General features: G+C 41.4%; 1 protein-coding gene across 1 annotated transcript in view; it reads right to left on the bottom strand.

Moving 5' to 3' along the window:
* LOC122795952 (transcription factor TFIIIB component B'' homolog) overlaps positions 1-20,386 on the bottom strand; it is a 905,227-nt gene extending 884,841 nt beyond the window's left edge. Inside the window, exon 1 of the mRNA XM_044064434.1 lies at positions 20,143-20,386. Coding sequence (XP_043920369.1) covers positions 20,143-20,386 — 244 coding nt within the window. The remainder of the gene's footprint in view (positions 1-20,142) is intronic.
* Between the last annotated feature and the right edge of the window lie 1,018 nt (positions 20,387-21,404).

Genomic DNA, 21,404 nt, shown 5'->3' with positions numbered 1-21,404 from the left:
TCTATGCGGTGTTAACCGCATAGACTGGAAGGGGATCAGACTGCAAGGTCAGTAGTCTTGGAACGTTTGCAAACAGGAACCGGAAGTATGCATTCTGGCGCAAACGCAGACAAGCTGTCTGCTGAAGCTGTGGAACAACTTTGGATTTTATTATCATTGCAGAGTCAACATTGGAGTTTATCATCATCACTGAAGGTGCAGGTACAGAATGAATGAAGCGAACAGCCGAGCCAATACAGGTACAGAATGAATGAAGCAAAAATGTGTGTGTGTGTGAAAAGCCCCAGTTGATTTATACTGGTGGCTATAGAGAGAACTCAGGATACCTGCTGGTGGTGGTTAGAGAATACCTCAGGCTTGAACCCTGTACCCTGGGTGCAGGTAACAAGAGCCTGAAATCCCTACCCACCACCATTTGTGAAACTTTTACAGATTTTTGCTATATTTTGTTCTGATCCTCATAAAACTCTGTGGTTTTTGAATTTTGAATTCCTTAAAAAGTTGATGGTGCAGTAGTAGCATTGTTGCCTCATTGCGCAAAGTTCTCTGGTTTGATTCTTGGCTGGGGTGCCTTCTATGTGGAGTCTGCATGGCCTCCCTGTGTTTGTGTGTGGGTTTGCTCTGGTGTCCTCCCATATTACAAAGACATGTCTACAGTATTTCTCCCTGGGCCTCTGCTGAAAATTGGCTTTTGTTCCAAGTCAGACTTTCCTGGTTAACAGATGTTAAATAAATAAAATTGACAGGCATCTGAATTTCAGACTTCATATTCTTCAGAAAGTACATAGTAACACAAAACCTTTTATTCTAGCAATTTTCTAAGTTTATAAGATGAATACTTGAAATTTGTCCCTATGTTTGAGACTGTATTCCCCCATTATTGGCTCTCCAGGTTTTTTGTACTAATGTTGAGCGCTATGGTGAGAACTGAATTCACTGAATATGTTTGAGGGCTGTATTCCCCCATTACTGGCTTTGTCCAGGTGTTTTGCGCCAAGAGGTTGACAGCTATGGTGAGAACTGAATTCACTAAATGGTAGCCATTTAAGCTTCAGTCTTCCTCTCTTTCATAAAACAGCTGATTTGGCATAGTGGTATGTTGCTCTGACTTATGCACAGGGTCCTGGGTTCAAGACTTGGCAGTGAAATGTATGGTGGTAACACAGCATTTTATATTAACAAATTTCCAAGATTATACAAGCAGTGTTTAAAATGTGTCCCTGTTTTTGGGCTTTTATCCCTCTCCCAATAAGTTTTGGCTTTTTCCAGATTTTTTGTGCTGCTAAGTTTTCTTGCCAAGTCTATTTTCATTGTGAGACTGCATTGCATTGTTTAGCAGATGTTTTAGTGTGTGTGCTGTAAAATGCAAAAATAAAACTTTCAAATGAAATGCAAATCATCGTAGAGGTAAAGCAGTATGAACATTACAGTGCTTATGGTAAATGGGGTGAAATAGCCAAGTAATGGGACATTGGAATGGCTGCAGGGGGAGGCTCCATTCGACCATGATTTTGTGAGGGGGAAGGCCGGCAAACTCAAAGGTAGCCCCGGCTGAACTATACCTCTCAACTGTCTAGATTTTCACAGAATGACTAGATTTTTGCTTCTTATTTTTGGTTTGTTCCTCATAAAATTTGTGGTTTTCTGGCAAATCATTTAGGAATTAAGTCACTAAATAATGACAGACATTGAGTTTCAGACTTCATAACCTTCAGAAAAATAAATGTTAAAGCAAGACCTATTCTATCAAATAAGTTTATACAAGAGCAATTTTTAGTACTGTTTGTATGTTCCCCCAATGTATTTGGCCTTATCCAGATTTCCTGCACTGACAGGTTGAGAGTTACGTGCAAATAAATTGATTTATAGAATTAGGCATATCCAAACCTCTCAACTGTCCCCAATTTTGTCTCAAAATGTTGCTCTCCCTCTAATAATCCCTCCACAAAATGGCAATTTTGGAAGAAAATGGGGAGGATTTACAATTAATAAATAACTGTAATAATCAGAGTTATAGATTACTTTTATTTCAGAAATGCATGTAGATTCGTTTGTTAGCTGCTCAAGTTAACAGTACTAATATTAAATAAGTGTCCTTTAACAGGTTCCCAGCTAGAAGGAATGTTGGGAGGTGGCTGATGTGGATGATTCTAGGAATCCTTGCAGGATTACCCTGGCAAATCCTGCCCTGGCCCTAGAGACCTGGTCCAGCTTGTAGTGCTTGGTGAAAGTATGGACTGTGGACTAGGTGGCTGCCTCCATGATGGAAGCTGTGTCCAGTCCTTTCATGAAGACCTTACAGGTAGCCATGCCTCTGGTAGAATGCGCTCACACTCCTTGAGGCAATGGTTTGCGATGATGATAGTAGCAAAAAACGATGGATTTTCTGATCTAGGAGGAAAGAGTTTGTTTGGAGACTGCCTTACCAAAGGCCCTGGGATGGAAGGAAATGAACAGTTGGTCAGATTTTCTGAAAGCCTTGGTTTTGTCCAAGCAGAATCTCAGTTGCCTATGTACATCTAGGGAATGGAGGATCCTCTCTGCGGAGTTAGTAGGAGAGGGGAAAAAGGTGGGTAGGTGAATGGACTGGTTTAAGGAAAGCTCATTAACTACTTTGGGCATAAAGGAGGGGTTAGTGCGTAGGGAAACCCTGTCATTGCGGAAGATGATGTAAGGAGAGCAAGCCATCAGGACCTGTAATTCAGAACACTCTTCTAGTAGAGGCAATGGCCACTAAAAGGATGGTTTTCCATATGCACATTTGAAGAGAAGCTGTGCTGGCTGGCTGGCTCAAAAGGGGGGAGGGTAAGCTTTTCTAACACGAAGTTGAGATCCCAAGGAGGAGGAATAGACTTTCTTGGTGGTCTGATGTGTAAGACCCCTATCAGGAAAAGTTTTACATCCAGTCTAGAGAGAAGAGGTGGCTGTAAAGGCAAGCATGCAGAAAAGGCTGAGAGATGGACTTTGACAGAAGAGTAAGCTAGCCCCTCCTTAATGAGTCTGCAGGTATAGTTCAGGAGCAGGGGAGGATCTGTCCTTGTTTCTCAGAGAACACCATTTCGAGAATCTCTGCCATTTAGACAAGTAGTTTTTTTTCTAGTTGTTGGTTTGCTGGCCTCCCTCAAGACAGCACATTTTCTGAGTAGTATTGTCTAAAAGGAATCAAAAGTTGATCACCCACAGAGTTAGTTGTAGTAAAGACAGTTGTGGGTGCAGAAGGGATCCCTGTTGCTGAGTTAGTAGGTCCACTTGGTGAGGTAACTTATGCCGATTGCCCTTGGCTAGTGAAAACAGAAGGGGGAACCAGTGTTGCCTTGGCTAATAGGGAGTCACCAGCAAGATTTTTGGTCGTTCCTTCTTGATTTTCAGAAAGACTCTGAATTAGAGGAGAAGGGCGGGAAGGTGTATAGGTACATTCCCTGCCATGAAAAACTGAAGGCATCCACTCTCCAAGCCAGTGGTATGTGGGTCCTGCTGCAAAATTTGCTCAGTTGTCTGTTCTGGGGGGAGGCAAACAAATCCAGTTGTGGTGTGCCCCACTGGTGGACTATGTGTAGGAAGGTATCCCTCTGCAACATCCATTCATATTGCAGAGATGTTATTCTGCTGAGCAAGTCAGCTTGCTTGTTTTCCTGAGAAGGGATGTATGAAGCTTTCAGGAAGAGGTTGTGTTTTGCTGCTATTTCCCAGATTAGTAGGGTAATCCAACATAGCCGGTATGCCTTTGTCCATCCTTTTTTGTTTAGGTACCACATGAGTCATGGTGTCTGTCGCAATGTGGAGTAATCCTGGCTGCAGCATAGGAAGGAAGACTTTTAGAGCTAGGAGGACAGCAGTCATCTCCCTGACATTAATGTTCTATTTTTGCAGGGCATCCAGCACTGTTGTACCCTGTAGTCCTGCAGGGTTGCTCCCCATCCTAGGTCTGATGCATCTGTGTTCACAGTCTGGGAAGTGGGAGGAAGTTGAGAGGAATTCCCTGGTTGTTGGAAACCTGCTGAATCCACCAATTCAGCTCTAATTTTAGACAGGGTAGAAGGGGGATGAGTTTGTCTAGAGGTTGTTGGCTCTGGGACCAAACAGTCTAAGTACCAGTGGAATTTACTCATGTGCATCCTTGCTAGTGGGAGCATGGGAATGGTTGCGGCCATGAGGCATATAGTTTAGAGAAACTGTCTTGCAGTTAGATGTGATTCTGTCAATAGAATAATAACGGCCACACAGGTTAGAAACACACTCTCCAAAGCTAAGAATACAGCATCCATGGGACCAGATGACATCCCGGGCTGTGTACTATATGAACTACAATATGAACTGGGACCTCAACTAAGTGTCATGTTTAATCATAGCCTCACCTCAGGTTTTGTGCCCACTGAGTGGCGCAGAGCTACAGTTATCCCACTCCACAAGGGGGGATCCACCTTGGATCCCGGAAACTACTGTCCCATCAGACTGAAAAGCCTTATCTGCAAGGCAATGGAGCGTATTATCATGTAACTTATAAACAAAGACAATAGCAACCTTCAAAAACTGGACCCCACCCAGCTTTGGTTCGTGAAGGGCCGATCTCGTCTCGTGAACCTGATTGACTTCTTCGAATCAGTCTCCAGAGCCATGGACAAGGGTAAGGTGGTCCACACAGCCTATCTAGACCTTGCCAAGGCCTTTGACACCATCCCCCACTCTGGAATCATAGATAAACTTACTAAGCTGGGCATTAATCCCTACGTCAGCCAATGGATTGCTAACTGGCTTACTGATAGAATCCACACTGTAAAAGCAGCCGTCTCCAAATCCAGCTCCAGACAAGTGGAGTACCTCAGGGTTCAGTCCTGGGACCGCCCTTGTTTGGCATCTACTTCTCTGAAGTACAAGCCAACACTAAGGGACTCTGGCTAACAAAGTTCGCAGATGACTGCAAACTGGGAGCCATTATTGAATCCCCAAATTATGTGGATATTCTACAAAAGGGCCTTACAGAAACAGATGCTTGGTGCCAGAGCCATGGGCTCAAGCTCAATGCCACGAAATGTACAGTTATCACCTTTGGGAAAAAACATGTATCCGTGAATTACCATATAGGTGGCAGTACACTAAACACTGAAAGTGTGATAAGAGACTTAGGGACACAGGTGGACAGTGGTCTCACCTTCGATAACCACATCGCCACAACAGTCAGGAAATCCTTCTATGTGGCACACCTCATCACTAAGGGCTTTTCATCCAGAAAAAAGGAGGTCATTGTCACACTGTACTCATCCCTCATTAGACCCATTATAGAATACAATGCCCCATTTGGTATGTACCTCTCAAGACATCTGCAACAACTGGAAAGGCCGCAGAAATACCTCACCAAAAGAATCACAGGCCTAAAGCAGATGCCCTACTCTGACCGCCTTAAAAAACTCCAGCTATACTCTGTCACATATCGTCTACTCAGAGGCGATCTCTGCTTAACATACAAGGCCATGTCAAACCCAGAGCTGTTGGACATGCTACACTTAAAGAAATCCCAATCCCTCAGAGCCACATGCTCCAGGAATCTAAACCTTGTCATCACTATAAACAAAACATGCTGGAGGGATAGGCTCCTGACCCAGAGACTCCCCAGACTCGGGAACAGATTGCCCATACATGTCAAGCAGAGTGCCTCTTTGGCCCTCTTCAAAAGGAACCCTGGCGATTGGATGGGAGAAAGGAAATTCACCCCGGGGATCACGTAAGTCGTCCTGTTAGACAGGGGTCCAGGGAAGTAAATAGTGTGGGAAGAAATAGCCAGGGAATTGTTATGGCTAGGCTTGTATAGGCCCAAGGGCTGATAGCCTAGTACCAACCTAAGAACCTAGACTTACAAAAAGGGAGGAGAGGGACTGTACTTTGTCTAGAGGTAAGAAGGATCACATTGGATCTGTTCTGATTCTGCACCCTAGGAAAACCTTGTCCTGTTGACATGGTAAATTGGAGATTTTCCCAAAGGGAGGACTGTGATTCTGCCAAAATGAGAATGTCATCCAAGTAAGGGTAGATTTGAATTCCCTTGGTTCTGCAGTGGGCGATGGCAGGGGCCAAGCACTTTGTAAAAACTCTGGGTGCCGTAGACAAGCCAAAAGGCAATGCAGTAAACTGAAAATGAGAAGAGGGCCCAGAGAAGCAAAGGAACCTCCTGTGGGACATCCTTCAGGTCCAGGGAAACCATGAAAGCTTCAGGTGGAATGAGGGGTAAAAGAGTTTGAAGTGACAGTATCCTGAAGGAGGGAACCTTTAGGGACAGGTTTTGGCAAGAGAGGTCCAGGATAGGTCTCCAGGGGCCATCTTTTTTGGAGTAGAAGCCTCCTCCCTCCTGACCTGAGGGAACTGGTTCTACTGTTCCTAGGGAGAGCAGTTCCTGCAGGATGGGGGAAGTAGAGGGAGATTTTTTGGAAAGAAAGGAATTTTTATTGGTGTAAGTTTTTCTTTCCAGGAAAGAAAGCATCCTTTTTGGATGATGGAAAGAACCCACCGATCTGTGGTGATGGTTTTCCAAAAAGGGAGTCATTGGGTAAAGGTGGGCAGACAGGGGCACTAGAGCAAGGCAGTCACGCAGTGGAGGGTCCCCCTCTATCTGGAAAGGGCTGATTGTTGGGGGGTTGTGGTTGAGGGGGTATGGGATAAGGTTGTTTCGAGATCCCCTACATGGTCTGGCAGTAGAGGGGCGAGATGTGGAAGTGGCCCTTTTAACAAAGGATGTTTTGGCTGGGTAGTTCCTGTAATATCTGGGCACTGGAGACACCAGCAAGTGCTTATGTCCTGCAGTTCCTTGCTTTTTTCTTGCAAGTTTTTAAAAAGTTCTGCAGCATTTTTGCCAAATAGTAGGTTGTTATCCAGAGCAGCATTCATGATCTTGGCTTTAAAGTCATCGGACAGAGGTTGTAGTCTGAGCCAAGAGTATTTGTGCAAGATGGAAGCAGTGGCAGCAGATCTGGCAACTGCCTCTGCGGCATCATAGCTGCAGTGGATAGAGTATCTGGCTACCTGGCTGGCCAGTGACAATTTGGAGGAAATGTCAGATTTGGCTGGACAGTCTGGGGTGGTAGCCAACAAGGTGGAGACCTGAGAGACTAGGTCTAGGGCATACTTCACCATGTGAGTTTGGTAGTTTATAGCCCTGAAGGCCAGGGTAGAGGAGGTGTATACCTTTTTTCCCATCCTGTCCATGGTTTTGCTGTCTTTATCAGATGGCAGTAGGGAAGCAGAAAGCAACTGCCTAGACTGTCTGTCTGGGGATACTGCAATAACAGCTGGATTGGCCAAAAGTGGTTTTATGAGAAACTTGTAGTCATCAGGGACTTTGTAAAACCTATCTGGCCTCTTAGGGGTAGGAGGTTGAGAGTCTGAGTTCTTGGAAACCAAAGTGAAGGCATCCAAGAAAGCTGGGTGAAGGTGATGGAGAGTCAAGCTGTAGAAGCTCAAAATATCTTTCCTGGGTTTCAGAGACTAAAGAAGTATCCCACTTGAAATGCTCTTTCATTTTTGAGATAGTCTCCCCAAATGATACGTTATCAGGTGGGAAGTCCCCTTTAATAGAGTCCTCTTCAGGTAAGTAATAGTCTATGAGAGAGGCAATCTGTGAAACATAGGAGACAGATTCCTCAGAGGAGGAATAAGACTGTTCTGGGTCTTCCTGGGTAACTTGTTTTCTGAGTAGATGCTAAAGGCAGGGAGGAGGCAGAAGCCAGCCTAGGACTCAGTACAGGGATGCTGGTGGGAGTAGGGCCTGTAGGCCTAAGAGCCATAAAGGCCTGCATCAAAAAGGAAGTGAAGGACTCCCAGTCTGGGGCTGCTGGAGGCATCGGGCTCAAGTATTTAGTTTTCTGCTTCCTTTTAGAAGGAGTGTACGTCTTGGTGGGTAAGGAAACAAGAGGCCTGCGCTGGAGTAGGAGAGGTCACGGTTGGCCGGTCCAGCAATGGTTCCCCCTCGACATCGGTTATGACCGATGTCTGAGTCAACTCCACTGACGTGCTGTCCGTGGGTACTGACAAAGCCTCTTCTAGAGGAGCTGTCAGTACTGTCTGAGTAATCAGGTATCCCTTGGCCCCTAGAACAGTAGTCGGCGGGACATCTGAAGGTGGAGCGGCATCTGGAGAAGGTCTGCAAACCTTGGGCTTCTACCGCAGTTGTTCGGCTTGGGCGGCCAACTCGGGATCCATCCTAAGCGCGAGGTGTTTAAGACTTTGGTTTTCTAGAAATAGATTTAACACGGACACACGGCTGTGTAAGGTCTTGGGTATGAATGATTGGCAAATAGAGCAGGCCTTATGGTCATGCTACTTACCTAAGCAAAAGACACAGCAGTCGTGGGAGTCTTTGTGCAGAATCTGGCGCCCGCAACTACATTTACTATTTCTCCATCATCGGCTAAAGAAAAACAACTACAGCAACCAAGCTAAAATTTAAGAAAGTACGAAAAGGCAAAAAAGACCCAACAAGGCACTTCTCTTTAGATGTCTTTGGACGTAGGAGCGAAGTGAATGAAGTTAGCATCATCTGCGGCTGAAAAGTTCTGAGGTCTGTGCGTGCTGATGTCACATTTATACTCCAAGGCTTATGGCCCTACGTGTGACATCCCGCGCACCTACGACAGCCAGACTTAAGCTTTTGTATGGGAGCCGACGCTGGGTCGCCTGAGGGCTAGAAATCCTGCAGTATGAATACTGCAACATGGAAACAGAAGGATATCTCTTATTTACAAAATATTTACATACTTACATATATTTACATATGTACAAACACATATTCATAATTTTCTATACACTCATGCTAAACTTTCATTATCTACTCACTCCCTTTTCTATTGCTACCATCTAATTTAATACTGTTGCTAAAATCTATTTACCATTAAACAATTTCATTTATTCTCATTCCATGCAACCCATAAAACATAAAATACCTTTTTATCTATTTTTTAGCATATTCTTTACTTCTATTATTATAATACCCACATTTAATCACATCCATGTTTATTTTATCCAAACCACAGTTTCTGTAGATTATTCTTGACAATGTTACATATTCTATCATGTTTCTTTTCATATGGTATATTTTCTTTTACTGGCAATTTATCTATTCCCAGTCTCCACAAAAACTCTTTGACATTCTACTTTCTATTATGCCATTTGCTTATTTTTACAGCCTTAATTTTTTCATGTGTCAGATTTTCCCATGGTTTTACATAGTAATGTTTTATCATTACATTCTCATAGCATACTTTCCTTTTCCTATATCAACTCTTACTTTCAACACAAATATTTTTCTTGGTGACATTTTTCATTTATATCCACTTTTTTCTCTGTTACCATATCCCCAAAATTTATCATATTTGTATTTATACAGTTTTTCTACTTATCTCTCATCGTTTTCATTTATCCACTAACACTTTGAGGGAGGACAGAGGAATGGTGAGGATGCAGAGAGTAGAGGTGGTGAAGGTGAATGAGTTTAAGTACTTGGGATCAACAGTTCAGAGTAATGGTGAGTGTGGAAGAGAGGAGTACAGGCAGGATGGAGTGGGTGGAGAAGAGTGTCAGGAGTGATTTGTGACAGACAAGTACCAGTAAGAGTGAAAGGGAAGGTCTACAAGAGGGTAGTGAGACAAGCTATGTTATATGGGTTCGAGACAGTGGCATTGACAAAAAGGCAGGAGTCAGAGCTTGACGTGGCAGAGTTGAAGATGTTAAGTTTTGCACTGGGTGTGAGGAGGATGGACAGGATTAGGAATAAGTATATTAGAGGGTCAGCCCAGGTTGGAAGGTTTGGAGACAAAGCCAGAGAGGCAAGATTATGTTGGTTTGGACATGTGCTGAGGAGGGATGCAGAGTATATTGGGAAAAAGATGCCAAGGATGACGCTGCCAGGTAACAGGAAAAGAGGAAGGCCTAAGATAAAATTTATGGATGTGGTGAGAGAGGACAAGCAGGCGGTTGGTGTGACAGAGCAAGATGCAGAGGACAGGAAGAAATGGAAACAGTTGATCTGCTGTGGCGACCCCTAACAAGAGCAGCCGAAAGAAGAAGACGACGACTTTGCACAAATTTAATAAAGCAGAGCATACCACTGAGTTAATTAACCCTAAACCTCATTATCTTTATTTGCATATAAAACTTCACTTTTTTATTGGGTTTAATCAAGAACCCCATATAAATTAAAAAATATCTGCAATAATACTTTTTCAAATACTGTTGGCAACATAAATACACTTGCTAAGTATGCTACTTTTCCAATTAGTACTGAATTTATCAAATAAGCATTTTTCTGAATGACAATTTATATGTTCTCCAAAAAAGACATGTTCACTTTATTTATTCTATTGTTTTTCCCACTGAATTCTACTTATGTGACTTTGTTCCCAAATTTTATACCCAACACAGAAATTTAATTGTAAAATATATACTTCCGATCTTCACTACATCACCTAAACCTTTACTTTTCTCTTTATTTAAAGCTATCCCTATCATTTCTAAACACTCATTTGTGTATATTACTTCTTTTATCCAAATTTATTTTGCAATTACTGTAATGTCATATGCATATGTTAACATAACTGTAATTCTCAACCCTTCAGGTGTTACATATCCCGCCTCCTTCATTTTGCCATTTATTTCACATACTATCACACACGGTAACTTAATGTGGGATTACAATGCAATACTTTTATTTGTGAAATATGACAGAACAAGAAACTCTGGAAATACTGGACTGTTTCAGAATTTGCTGGACTTGTGGGGGACTCTAAAGCATATACTCTATGCCATGTTATTAATGTTTGGAAAAATGCTTTGGGGAGGGGAAGAGAAGGGGAAAAAGTTACTGTAAGTAAAGAAAAAAAATTATTAATACTATTTTTGTGGTGCATTGTTTTGTTTGCATGCTATAAAGTTTTTCTCAGTTATTTTTAAGTGTAATAGGGATTGTAAACAGGTGCTGCTGTTCTTTTTTCCTTTTCTTTCTCATTCTCTCTCTTAGTTTTAAGAACTGTAAGCACTGTAATGTTTAAAAAAGCCTGGTTAAAAGAGCATGTAAAAAGAAACATTAATGTGCTTTTTTTCATTCTTGCATGAGGGAATGACTTGATTAAGGACCTTAGATTGATTTATTAACAGAATTTAAGAGAAAGCAAGTAAACACAAAAGAATACTAAAGATTATGACACTTTTTTTCTAGCAAACAAATGTATGCTTAGTAGCAATTCTGTATCTGGCCCTCACGACTACATGGAAACAATCTGACAAACAGAAATTGACTAATCTGGATCTTGTGTCTCCATGGAGACAATCTGATAAAAGAGAAAATGGTTACAGTCTGGTGGAGAGTGACTGGCAGGGGAAATGAAAAGGAGAAACTGACTAGGGGAGAATGTTCTCTGAAAGCATTCAGGGGTTTTCCCAGCTGGGATAGCTATAAAGTTAAGACAAAACCAGTTAGCATTTAGTAGATACACCCTCTGCACCACACATCTTAGCATGGATAACTTTATTTTAGGTTAACTGAAGTCCGTGAGTGTGGTTGTCAGTTTGGGACATTTGTTCCTATTGAAGATGTACATAGTTTTGTGTTTTAGCATTAAATTAGCAGGTTTTGGGGGCATTAAGGGGTTTGTTTGTTTTTTGTTTGCTTGAAGGCTTTCCATAAAACAAAAGTTTTGTAAGATGTGACAGGCTCAAATGGATATGACAAGAAACTATATAAAAGTTCAACCTACCAAGCAGTGTACGCATCTAACACAAATGCTGGAACTAGCCATTTAACAAAAAGGTGTTATACATAAAAGGTGGGAATAACTTTTTAACACAATGATACTTTCTGCAATGTCTTTAAATGTCAATGGTCACACAGATAAATACAAAAAAGAAAGACTAGTGAACTATATCAAAAACGAAGAGTGCAAACTACTATGTTACAGGAGACGCACTTGGAAAGAACTGAACACATGAATTTGATAAAGAAAGATTTTCAAGATGGTTACTGAGCAGAATATCTGAAACAAAAGAAAAGAGGAGTACATGTATTAATTGCAAGAGGAGCTTCAATAGTGACAGACGAGGATAAATAAAATAATAATGGCAGATTCGTAGTGCTAAGGGGCTATTGGCAAGGGAGGAAGACTACACTGTCATGTACTTATATTCCACCCAAAACTGCTATAATAGAGTTTAAGAAAATTCTGGGAGAAATAATCAGTTTTCAGTAAGGATTATTAATTGTACGGGGTGACTGCAATTTGATTTGCAGCAGTGAAGATGTGTCTTGTGGGGGGGGGGGGTCCAGAAGGGAAAGTATAGCAGAGGAGGATAGATTTTTGAAGAAATTTATGAAAATATTTGGCATGAAGATGTGAATTCAGTAAGAGGAGTTCGGAGTGAATTTACAAATGATTCTCCAATATATAAAAAGTGGACTAGGCTAGCAGAATTTACATATCACAGGAACACGTGCATTTAATTAAAGGTCTTGATACACACCCAATAACTATTTCAGATCATGCACCAATAACAACTAAAATAAAAACACATGGTAAAGAAATAAAAATAAGACACTTTTGCTTTCCCACTAATCTGCTGAAAAGAGAGGAATTTAAGGAATCAGTAGTGGAGATTATACAGGAGCTGTTCGAAAGGACAGAAATTATTTCTGAAAATATAGCTAGGGAGTGAGATAAAATTAAGGTGGAGTTTAAAAATAGGGTGGAAATAAAAGAAATGAAGCTATGGCTAAGAAGTAACAAGAATTATTTAGAGGGTCTGACAAATGTTATTGCAGAATAGGGGAATGTCACAGAGCAAGAAGAGGATCAAATGCAGAACGCTAAGCAGAAAATAAGGAATTACCTTGATAATATGCACGAGTTTAGAAAGACTGCTGTTAAAGCAACTTTTTTTTTATAACACTACACAAAATCTTTTAGCAGAACAACTCAGGCAACAGAATGTAGAAATGGCTGTCACCAAGCTTAGGGAGCTTGTAACCAAGAAAGGTAACAAGAGATGCTTGTAGAGGTAAAAGAAATGTTTCAGAAATTCTATGAAAGTCTGTATAAAGGACAGAAATATGGAAATCAAGAAACGATACAAATGGAAATGTTTATGGATGAATTAAACATGCCAAGGCTAGAGACAAATGAGGCTCAATTACTAACAGGATAGGTTGAGATGAGAAAAACACTGACATATAGGGGGTTTTGGATGCAGACTAAGGAGAACAACCAAAATCATATACAGTATTATATTCATAAAAAGTAGGGGGTATTCTAACCAAACCAGCACAAGAATGCAGAAAACAGATTTTGCCAATAGGGATGACTATGGTCACAGATACAGATAATAGGCAAGAGGGGGCTGGTATTTACAGGAGGAAAGTGGCAATGGAACCAAGGTACTGCGAGCAAGGGAAAGGTAATAGAATGGGAAGAGGCCACAAATTTATTTGGACTGCAGGTTAGAGATTGCCTTCCCTATTAAGAATTGATATCAGAGTACAGGCAAAGAGAAAGAAATAGGGGGCTCCTAAGTGAAAGACCAGCACTGGTAGACTTTTTAATAGAATCTAGAACAGAAGCTGATGTTAAAAAAGGAATAATTAGTAAAGTATATAAAATATTGCATGACAATTGTAAGAATCAGAGGAGCTTAGAAAGGATTGGGAAGAGAAACTGAATAGATATTTCACAAAGACAATGGGGGATGTAAGCATACCTACCAAATATGCAACCAAATCTATAAGATTTAGGATCTTTGCCTGGAAGTGTGCACACAGGTATTTCTGTACCCCAAGTAGACTCCACAAAGAATTTTTCCTCAGGTGGATAGCAAATGTTGGAGGTGTGACGGGCAAGAAAGAGGTAGCTAGGAACATATTTTTTGGGAGTGAAGTCAGCTGGCAGACTTCTGGGATTCCCTACAGATCGCTCTGTCGGGGATGCTGGGTGGGCTGATTGGGGAGATGATTTTTTTTTTAGTTATGCTACAGAATTGGAATTGCCTAGATATAGTAAAGCCTTGCTGAGTCTAATTGTGGTGGCTGCCAAAAAAGCAATATAAAATAGAAATCAAAGTCTCGATCAACTTTACTAAAAGTAGTGAATATAGTAAAGAAAAAACAACTGGAAATGGGAAGCAGCAGACTACATAGGAAAAAATGGGAATTGTGGGAACAGTATATGCAGAGCAGGAATGAGGTTTAAGAGGCTGAATTTGAATGAGCCATATAATGCTTACCTGACAATGACAGAATGGTCTATAAGTGAAGTACTATGCTTGTTTCAATGGAGTCTACGATGTAAACTGTTTGCAACTAAACTGGTATCATTTTGTATGTTCATTTATATAAATGTAAGAATGCCTTTGTCATGTGGAAATTTAATAAAAATGGAGAGGAAAAGAGAAAAATGATCTAAAGTTTCCTGAAAAAAGGTAAAAAAGGATACCACAATGAACTTTTTAAAGAGCTCCTGAGACTAGGTGTAGTGATGCATTATGGGAGGGGAGTTTGAGGTTCAGAGACAAAACCCTAGTTGCCATCCATGGATCTGATAACCCACAGGTTGAGGTGCACAGAAAAGACAGCACTGGATCATATTTTACTGGGTACGTGTGTGTACGGATGGAAATGAAATTAATATCAGCTGCCAGTTTAGGACCATCCACTGCTTCCAATTAACTAAAAGTGTCTGCTTTTGCTCTTATATTGCACGTTTAATTTGTATTTGCATTCTACTCTCTGCATGAATTCCTTGAACTATTTTTGTTTGCCACATTTTACTGTATACTGTACTACTTCAGCTGTAGTGTAGCCCAGTTCCAGGTTTGCTGTTTCTGTGTCTGTTTTGTAACTTCTGAGCATCAAATTCAAACAGTTCTTGTAGGTGAAGGCCTTTCTACACCCTTGCGGGAAGACAGTGCTGTCTGGGTTCCATCTTACTGAGGGTGATTGGAGTACTGCTCAGAGAGAGCATCTTTATTGGCTAGTTTGAGTTAAAAGTGTTACTCCTTGTTTTGTTTAAGGTCTGCATTTGCACTTGTTTGCTTGTAGCCCACTGTGTACTGCTGCATAGCGGCGGTCATCTTTGCTGGTTTAGATGAAAACGTTTTACTTGTTAAATTTTCCCTCAGCTTGTGGTCCTCCAGAGGTTTTCCGTGGCTCTGTTCTACTATCAGGTGCCTCACAGGTACCAACACACCTCTCGCCCACTAGCCATTCCTAAGTGTGACCGCTCTTCCTGATCTTATAAATTTGCCTAACACTAAGGACAGACAATTTCCCACAGTATCCCCAGTAAGCTTGGTCGACATGGGCATCCTGAGGCAGTGTAGTAACTGCCTCATGTTCACCGACATCCCTCTACTCCTAGTCCACAAAAACTTAACATATGAGAGATGCAACTATATTAATAACCTTAAATCCATGCTCTCTCACACACCATTTAATATATATGACAATGAACGGGTTTGTTAGCATGCATGCCTCTTCTCCTACTCCACCCAAACGCACATCACACATACCTACATATGCACAGGTCCTCACCAGAAACATACCTAAACACCAGAGGTCTCCCAAACACAAACAGAAGCATGCTACATATAATACTTCCACTGCAGAACACAATAGCTCATGTACCAGCATCTCACCCATAAAGCCCTTAAGGCAAACCACAAAACCAAACATATTATAGGTGATTCCATCATGAGATACACAGATGTCCCTATCACCAGGCTGGATAAAGAAAAGGTCACAGTCAGTTGTCTGTCAAGCACCAGAATATGCCATATCACACATGCACTCAAGTCTCTCAATCACAGGTACTCTTACGACTCTGTCACAGTTCATGTTGGTGTGAACTACTTGAGAAGTACCTCTCCAAAGTATATGAACAGAGACAAGACTGAGCTCTTGGACTGTGTGTCCCAGGCAGGTATGTTCCTAGTCTTAAGCAGCATTTTACCTTCACCTAGGATGATGCCTCAGTACAAACAGACTGACTTCAATAACTGGCTTAGTTTCTTGTGTCATTCTAAGGGGATCCAGTATCTGTCAGCTTGGGATGACATGATTTACAGACCTCGATGCTTTGCCAGAGATGGTCTTCATCTGTCACCTCTGGAATTTCAGCTATTGGCTAAGGCTCTTGCCACCCCCACAGTGCCTTTCTTAGAAAGTGTCTCAAGGACAAAATTCCCAATGTAAAAACTCCATCAAAAAACAACCTCAAGGTTATGCTGCTAAACGCTAACAGTCTTAGCATGAAACTGCACTCCTTGGAAGCAGTCCTCACCTTGGAAGACGCAGACATTTGTGCAGTCATAGAGATCTGGTTCAAGGCTGTGGATAGCACCCCAGCCATACTGGGTTACACCTCCTTCCACACATTTGGACCAAAAACTGAAGGTGTGAAAACAAAAGGAAGTGGTATATCAATTTTCATTAAAGATAAATACACCTCCACACTGGTAAAACAGCATGACTCCCTGAAGTAACTTCAGGTGCAATTAATTGTTGGTAGGACAGCTATTCAAGTCAGTGCCAGCGACAGGACCCTCCTCCATATCTGGACACCCGCTCTGCCTATTTGGATCATTTTGAGTCTATCAAGATGCATCTGAACACCATGTTTTTTTGTGACTTTAGCTAGCCATCTATTGACTGGTAAATTATTCCTCCTCAAACTCACTTGCCCATGGAATCCATGACTTAGTTAATTCCAACTCCCTGGACTAGCTGGTTGACACCCCCCAAAAGGGGTGCCAATATCCTGGATCTGGTGCTTACCAATATGGGGGACCACTGTAGCATCCCCACTGCGAGGTCTTCCCTGGTGAGATAGGACTACAAAATCCAGTCTCATTTGAAGTATCCATCACACCTGACCCCCCCAAGCAGCAGCTAATCTAAAAAAACTTTTCAACAGCAGCTTACAACCTCTTACAGGATGGTATAAATAGCTTTTGTACACCTCCCCCCTCAGATGAACTGGTAACTATGCAGAGTTCTACACCAATGCTTTATACAAACACCTGTATAACTGCATTGACTTGGCAGTGCCTGATAGGACCAAAACAGACTCCTCAAGGAAGAGTAAACCTGACTGGTGGACAACTCCCATTAACAGGCTTTACAATAAGAGAAAGAAATTGCTGAGAGTAAGAGGGAGCAAGCTCTAAACTGGATACACTCCCTCATCAGCCTAAACAAGTGAATAAGACTTCTTGTGAAGTCCTCCAAAGAAAAGTATGAATCCAAATTAGCTTCCTCAACTAAAGACAACCATAAGGCGTTTTTACGTTACATCACAACATAAAACGAAAGGCCCAGATTTGTGCCAAACTGGCAGTTAATGATATCACATATATTGAGTCTGTGGATGCAGTTAACCTGTTGGCCAACAGGTTCTGTGAAAACTTCACTCCCCTGTCCCCGCCACACATACCCCATGACATCCCTGCCACCTGTCCCTTACCTTGTATCTCTAAACAATAGGTTATTAAAGCCCTCTCTTAGGCCAGGAACACAGCAACTATGGGACCTGATAACATCCCAGGCTGTGTCCTACAAGGGCTCCAACAATAATCTGCAATGCCACTGGGTACTCTTTTCAATCATTGTCTGCGCACCAGCTTCATCCCAGCTGAATGGAAAACAGCCACTGTTATTCTCTTGCACAAAGGTGGTGCTTCCACTGACCCTGGGAACTACAGACCTATTAGCCAGACTAGCCTTACCTGCAAGGCCATGGGGAGAATAATCACGGACCTTATCAATAAAGATACAGGTAATCGACAAACACATGACCCTACTCGGTCTGGATTTGTCAAAGGGAGAGCATACCTGTTAAACCTTGTGGACTTCTTCAAGACAGTCACCAAGGCCCTGGACAAGGGGAAATCTGTGCATACAGCCTACCTAGACTTAGCCAATGCATTTGACACTATCCTCCACTCAGGCATCACTGACAAACTCACCCAGCTAGGTATCAACCCTTATATCATTAGATGGGTTGCTAAATGGCTCACTGATAGAAAACAGTCAAAATAAGGGAATCCACCTCCAACACTAGACCTGTAACCAGTGGTGTTCCACAGGGATTAGTCCTGGGACCGCTACTGTTTGGAATCGATTTCTCCAAAGTATAAGCAAAACCTAAAGGTCTGGGGCTGACAAAGTTTGCTGATGACTGCAAACTGGGCGTGGTCACAGAATCTCCAAATGATGTCAACATCCTACAAGAAGGTCTTAAACAAATGATTGGTGCCAAAGTGATGGCCTTAAACTCAATGCAAATAAAAATATCATCATCCCGTTCGGTAAGGGCAACGTTCCTGCTAACTACCACATCAATAGCAACACTAAGCATGCACTTAGTGGTGAGAGACATGGGGACACAGGCTGAGAGCAACCTCACTTTTGACCACCACATTTCCACAGTGTTAAGAAGGGCATTCTATACTGCTCATCTCATAAGTAAGGGCACTGCCGCCAGAAAAAAAGTTATAACCTCCATGTACAATTCCCTCATCAGGCCAACAATTGAGTACAACACCCCTTCTGGTATGTACCTTTCCAAGCACCTGCAGCAATTGGAAACAGCACAAAGGTTCATCACTAGAAAAATTCTAGGTCACCAGCATCTGTCCTATGTGGATCACCTAAAATCACTGTCACTTTATTCTGTTTCATACAGACTACCCAGAGGATATCTGCCTCACATACAAGGCGATTGCTGACTCTGCTTTATTAGAAATGCTGCATCTCCATAAGTCAAATGGTACATGGGTAACTCGCTCCAAAGACCTTAACCTGGTAAGTGACATTAATAGAACCTGCTTGAGGGACAGATTTGTCTCCTACAGGTTACCACACCTTTGAAACAGACTCCCACTTCATGTCAAAGAGAGTACCTCACTACCCCTCTTCAAATGCAATCTGGACAACTGGATAGGTAACTGAAATTCACCTCTGAGGGGTTCCACCTGTGTCCCTCTTGGACAGCGTCAATAGGTGCTGATCGTGGAAATAAAGAGTAGAACTTGGCTACACTTGTAAGGTCTGTAGGGCCATTAGCCTAGTAACTTCCTATGATCCTATACCATTAAAATGGTGATGCCCTGAAATATTTCAATACAGAAAGCACATATTTTAATAAAAAAAAAGTTAAGTGAAACAGAAGATATGTGAGCTACCAAAAGCAAGTAGAATACTACTGTCAATAATGAAGGGGCAGAAGACTTAAATTTAAAATTCTGAGGTTTACTTGTCTTAACATACTCAAACAGACCTATGTCAGCCATGTTATCACTGCACATTCATTCCATATTCTTTGGTTGGTCCCAATACATACCACTATTACTGCTTATTTACAACAGACTACACACACACACACACACACATATATATATATATATATATGTGTGTGTGTGTGTGTGTACATGTATGTGTATGTAAATATATATTTATTATTATCAGAACAGGTTTGACCACCAATGCGTTAGCGAAACATGTGATGTTATCAGGGTATCAGCATACCTTTGAATTTATGGTTGTTGAGGTTATCTCATCGAGTATAAGAGGGGGTAATGTCAGAAGTATCACTGAGGAGAAGGAAGTTAAATGGATCATGCGTCTGAGAGCTGATTCAGGTAAAGGGTTGAATGAGAGGGCTTCGATTAGACCCTTTCTTAAAACCAAAAGTATTACGTTTAGGTGATTTATTTTATTTTAATTTATGAGTAATATGTATGAGTTTTAGGCTAGATGTGTAGTGATACAATTTTATACATTTTTTATTGTTGTTGACAGTGGTTTATTGTGCTTTGTTAGTATTTATACATATATATATATATATATATATATATATATATATATATATATATTAGTATATGTTTATTAGTTATTGGCTTCTTTTTTAATTTTATTGTGTATATAGGAATCACTACTTTTGCATGATGGTTCTGTTTCTTTAAATTGTGATTATGACATCAGAATTAATTGATGTTGAGTATATAAAGGCTGCTTAATTGATTGCACTTTTCAATGGTCTGAAGAAGCTGTTTTGTGAAAGCGCTTACCTACTGTGTGCACTCATTAAACCTGATTTTTGGATTTTATCTACTGTGCTCTACTTGTGCTGAGCTGTGTTTTGGAAAGAACCGCATGGTTGTTGCTGCTGATACCATTTGGATTTTTTGTACTGTGTTCTACTTGTGCTGAGTTATCCTTTGGAAAGAACTGCATGGTTGTTGCTGCTGCTACCATTTTGATTGCTGTTTTACTTGTTTCATTCAGCAGCGTGACATTTACTTTGTGGAGTGTTGGTGTGCTTTTCTTTGTACTGATTTCTACGTTTATCACACACCACGAGGACATGGCGGACGGTATGTCAAATGTTGTGGAATTGAACTATAGACCGGAGGTCGGACAACGTAATTTAGAGCTGAATAGCAAACCAGAGACTGGGTTACGGGCTACTGAAGTTATACAAAGGCAGGAGGCTGTATTCCGTACTGGTGCTAACCCTATTGAGAGGTTTAATATCTTTATGAGTGAAAGTGTTAACCCACTTTTAGCATATGAAGTTAATACAGCTGGATCTGCATCTATGGCTGGTGTAGATGAGGCTGACAACCTGAAGAGGGTGATAGATCAGCTAGAAATGGATTTCTTGACATTGAAGCGTTTACAAACGCAGAGACAACATTTTGAAGCCTGCTTGCAGAGGAAAATAGTACCGAGGGGTCTGCGTGTTCTAAAGATGCCAACGTATGGAGCACAATTCCCTGAACTTTTGGCTAAGTGGCAGCTATTGAACCTTGAGGTGAGTGCCAAATATATGACTCTGTTAATAGAATTTTTTAAGCCAGAGGAGGATTGCCTTAGGGTGTCCATTAAGGAGCAACAGGCTATGTCGTATACGCAATTTACTAAGGTTGCTGTTGACCCTGCATTAGAAGTATTGTTGGATAGTGTTGCTATCTTTGAAAGAAGGACTTTAATGCATAAAAGGGGTAAGCTGGATAGAGACATTAGAGATTTCCAGCTAGGTCATGTCTTCACCTGGCCTAGAGTTAATAACAGCAATGATGATAGAAATGAAGCACGAGGTGTTGGTAATGATATGACAACAAGGAAAGTTAATGAACGTGGTAAAGGAACAGTGAGGTCTGTTGAACTTAATAGTAATGTGATAGCACAATCACCTGTGTTGGATCCAAGGGAGACCACAACTAACAGTAATATTGCTTCCACACCTGTGACGAATGCTAATTTAGTGACATCTAATGACAATTTATCTTTTGACATTCATGATTGTAATGGTACTGTACGTCCAGTGGACACACGTCCTAAAAGGACACAGAGGTATGAGCCTGAACCATCTACTAGTAGT

The sequence above is a fragment of the Protopterus annectens genome, chromosome 2.part2, assembly GCF_019279795.1.
Source record: "Protopterus annectens isolate FY-2018-M chromosome 2.part2, PAN1.0, whole genome shotgun sequence".
In the NCBI taxonomy this organism is placed as follows: Eukaryota; Metazoa; Chordata; order Ceratodontiformes; family Protopteridae; genus Protopterus; species Protopterus annectens.
The sequence above is the reverse complement of the archived record's forward strand: the minus strand, read 5'-3'. Positions and strand labels throughout refer to the sequence as shown.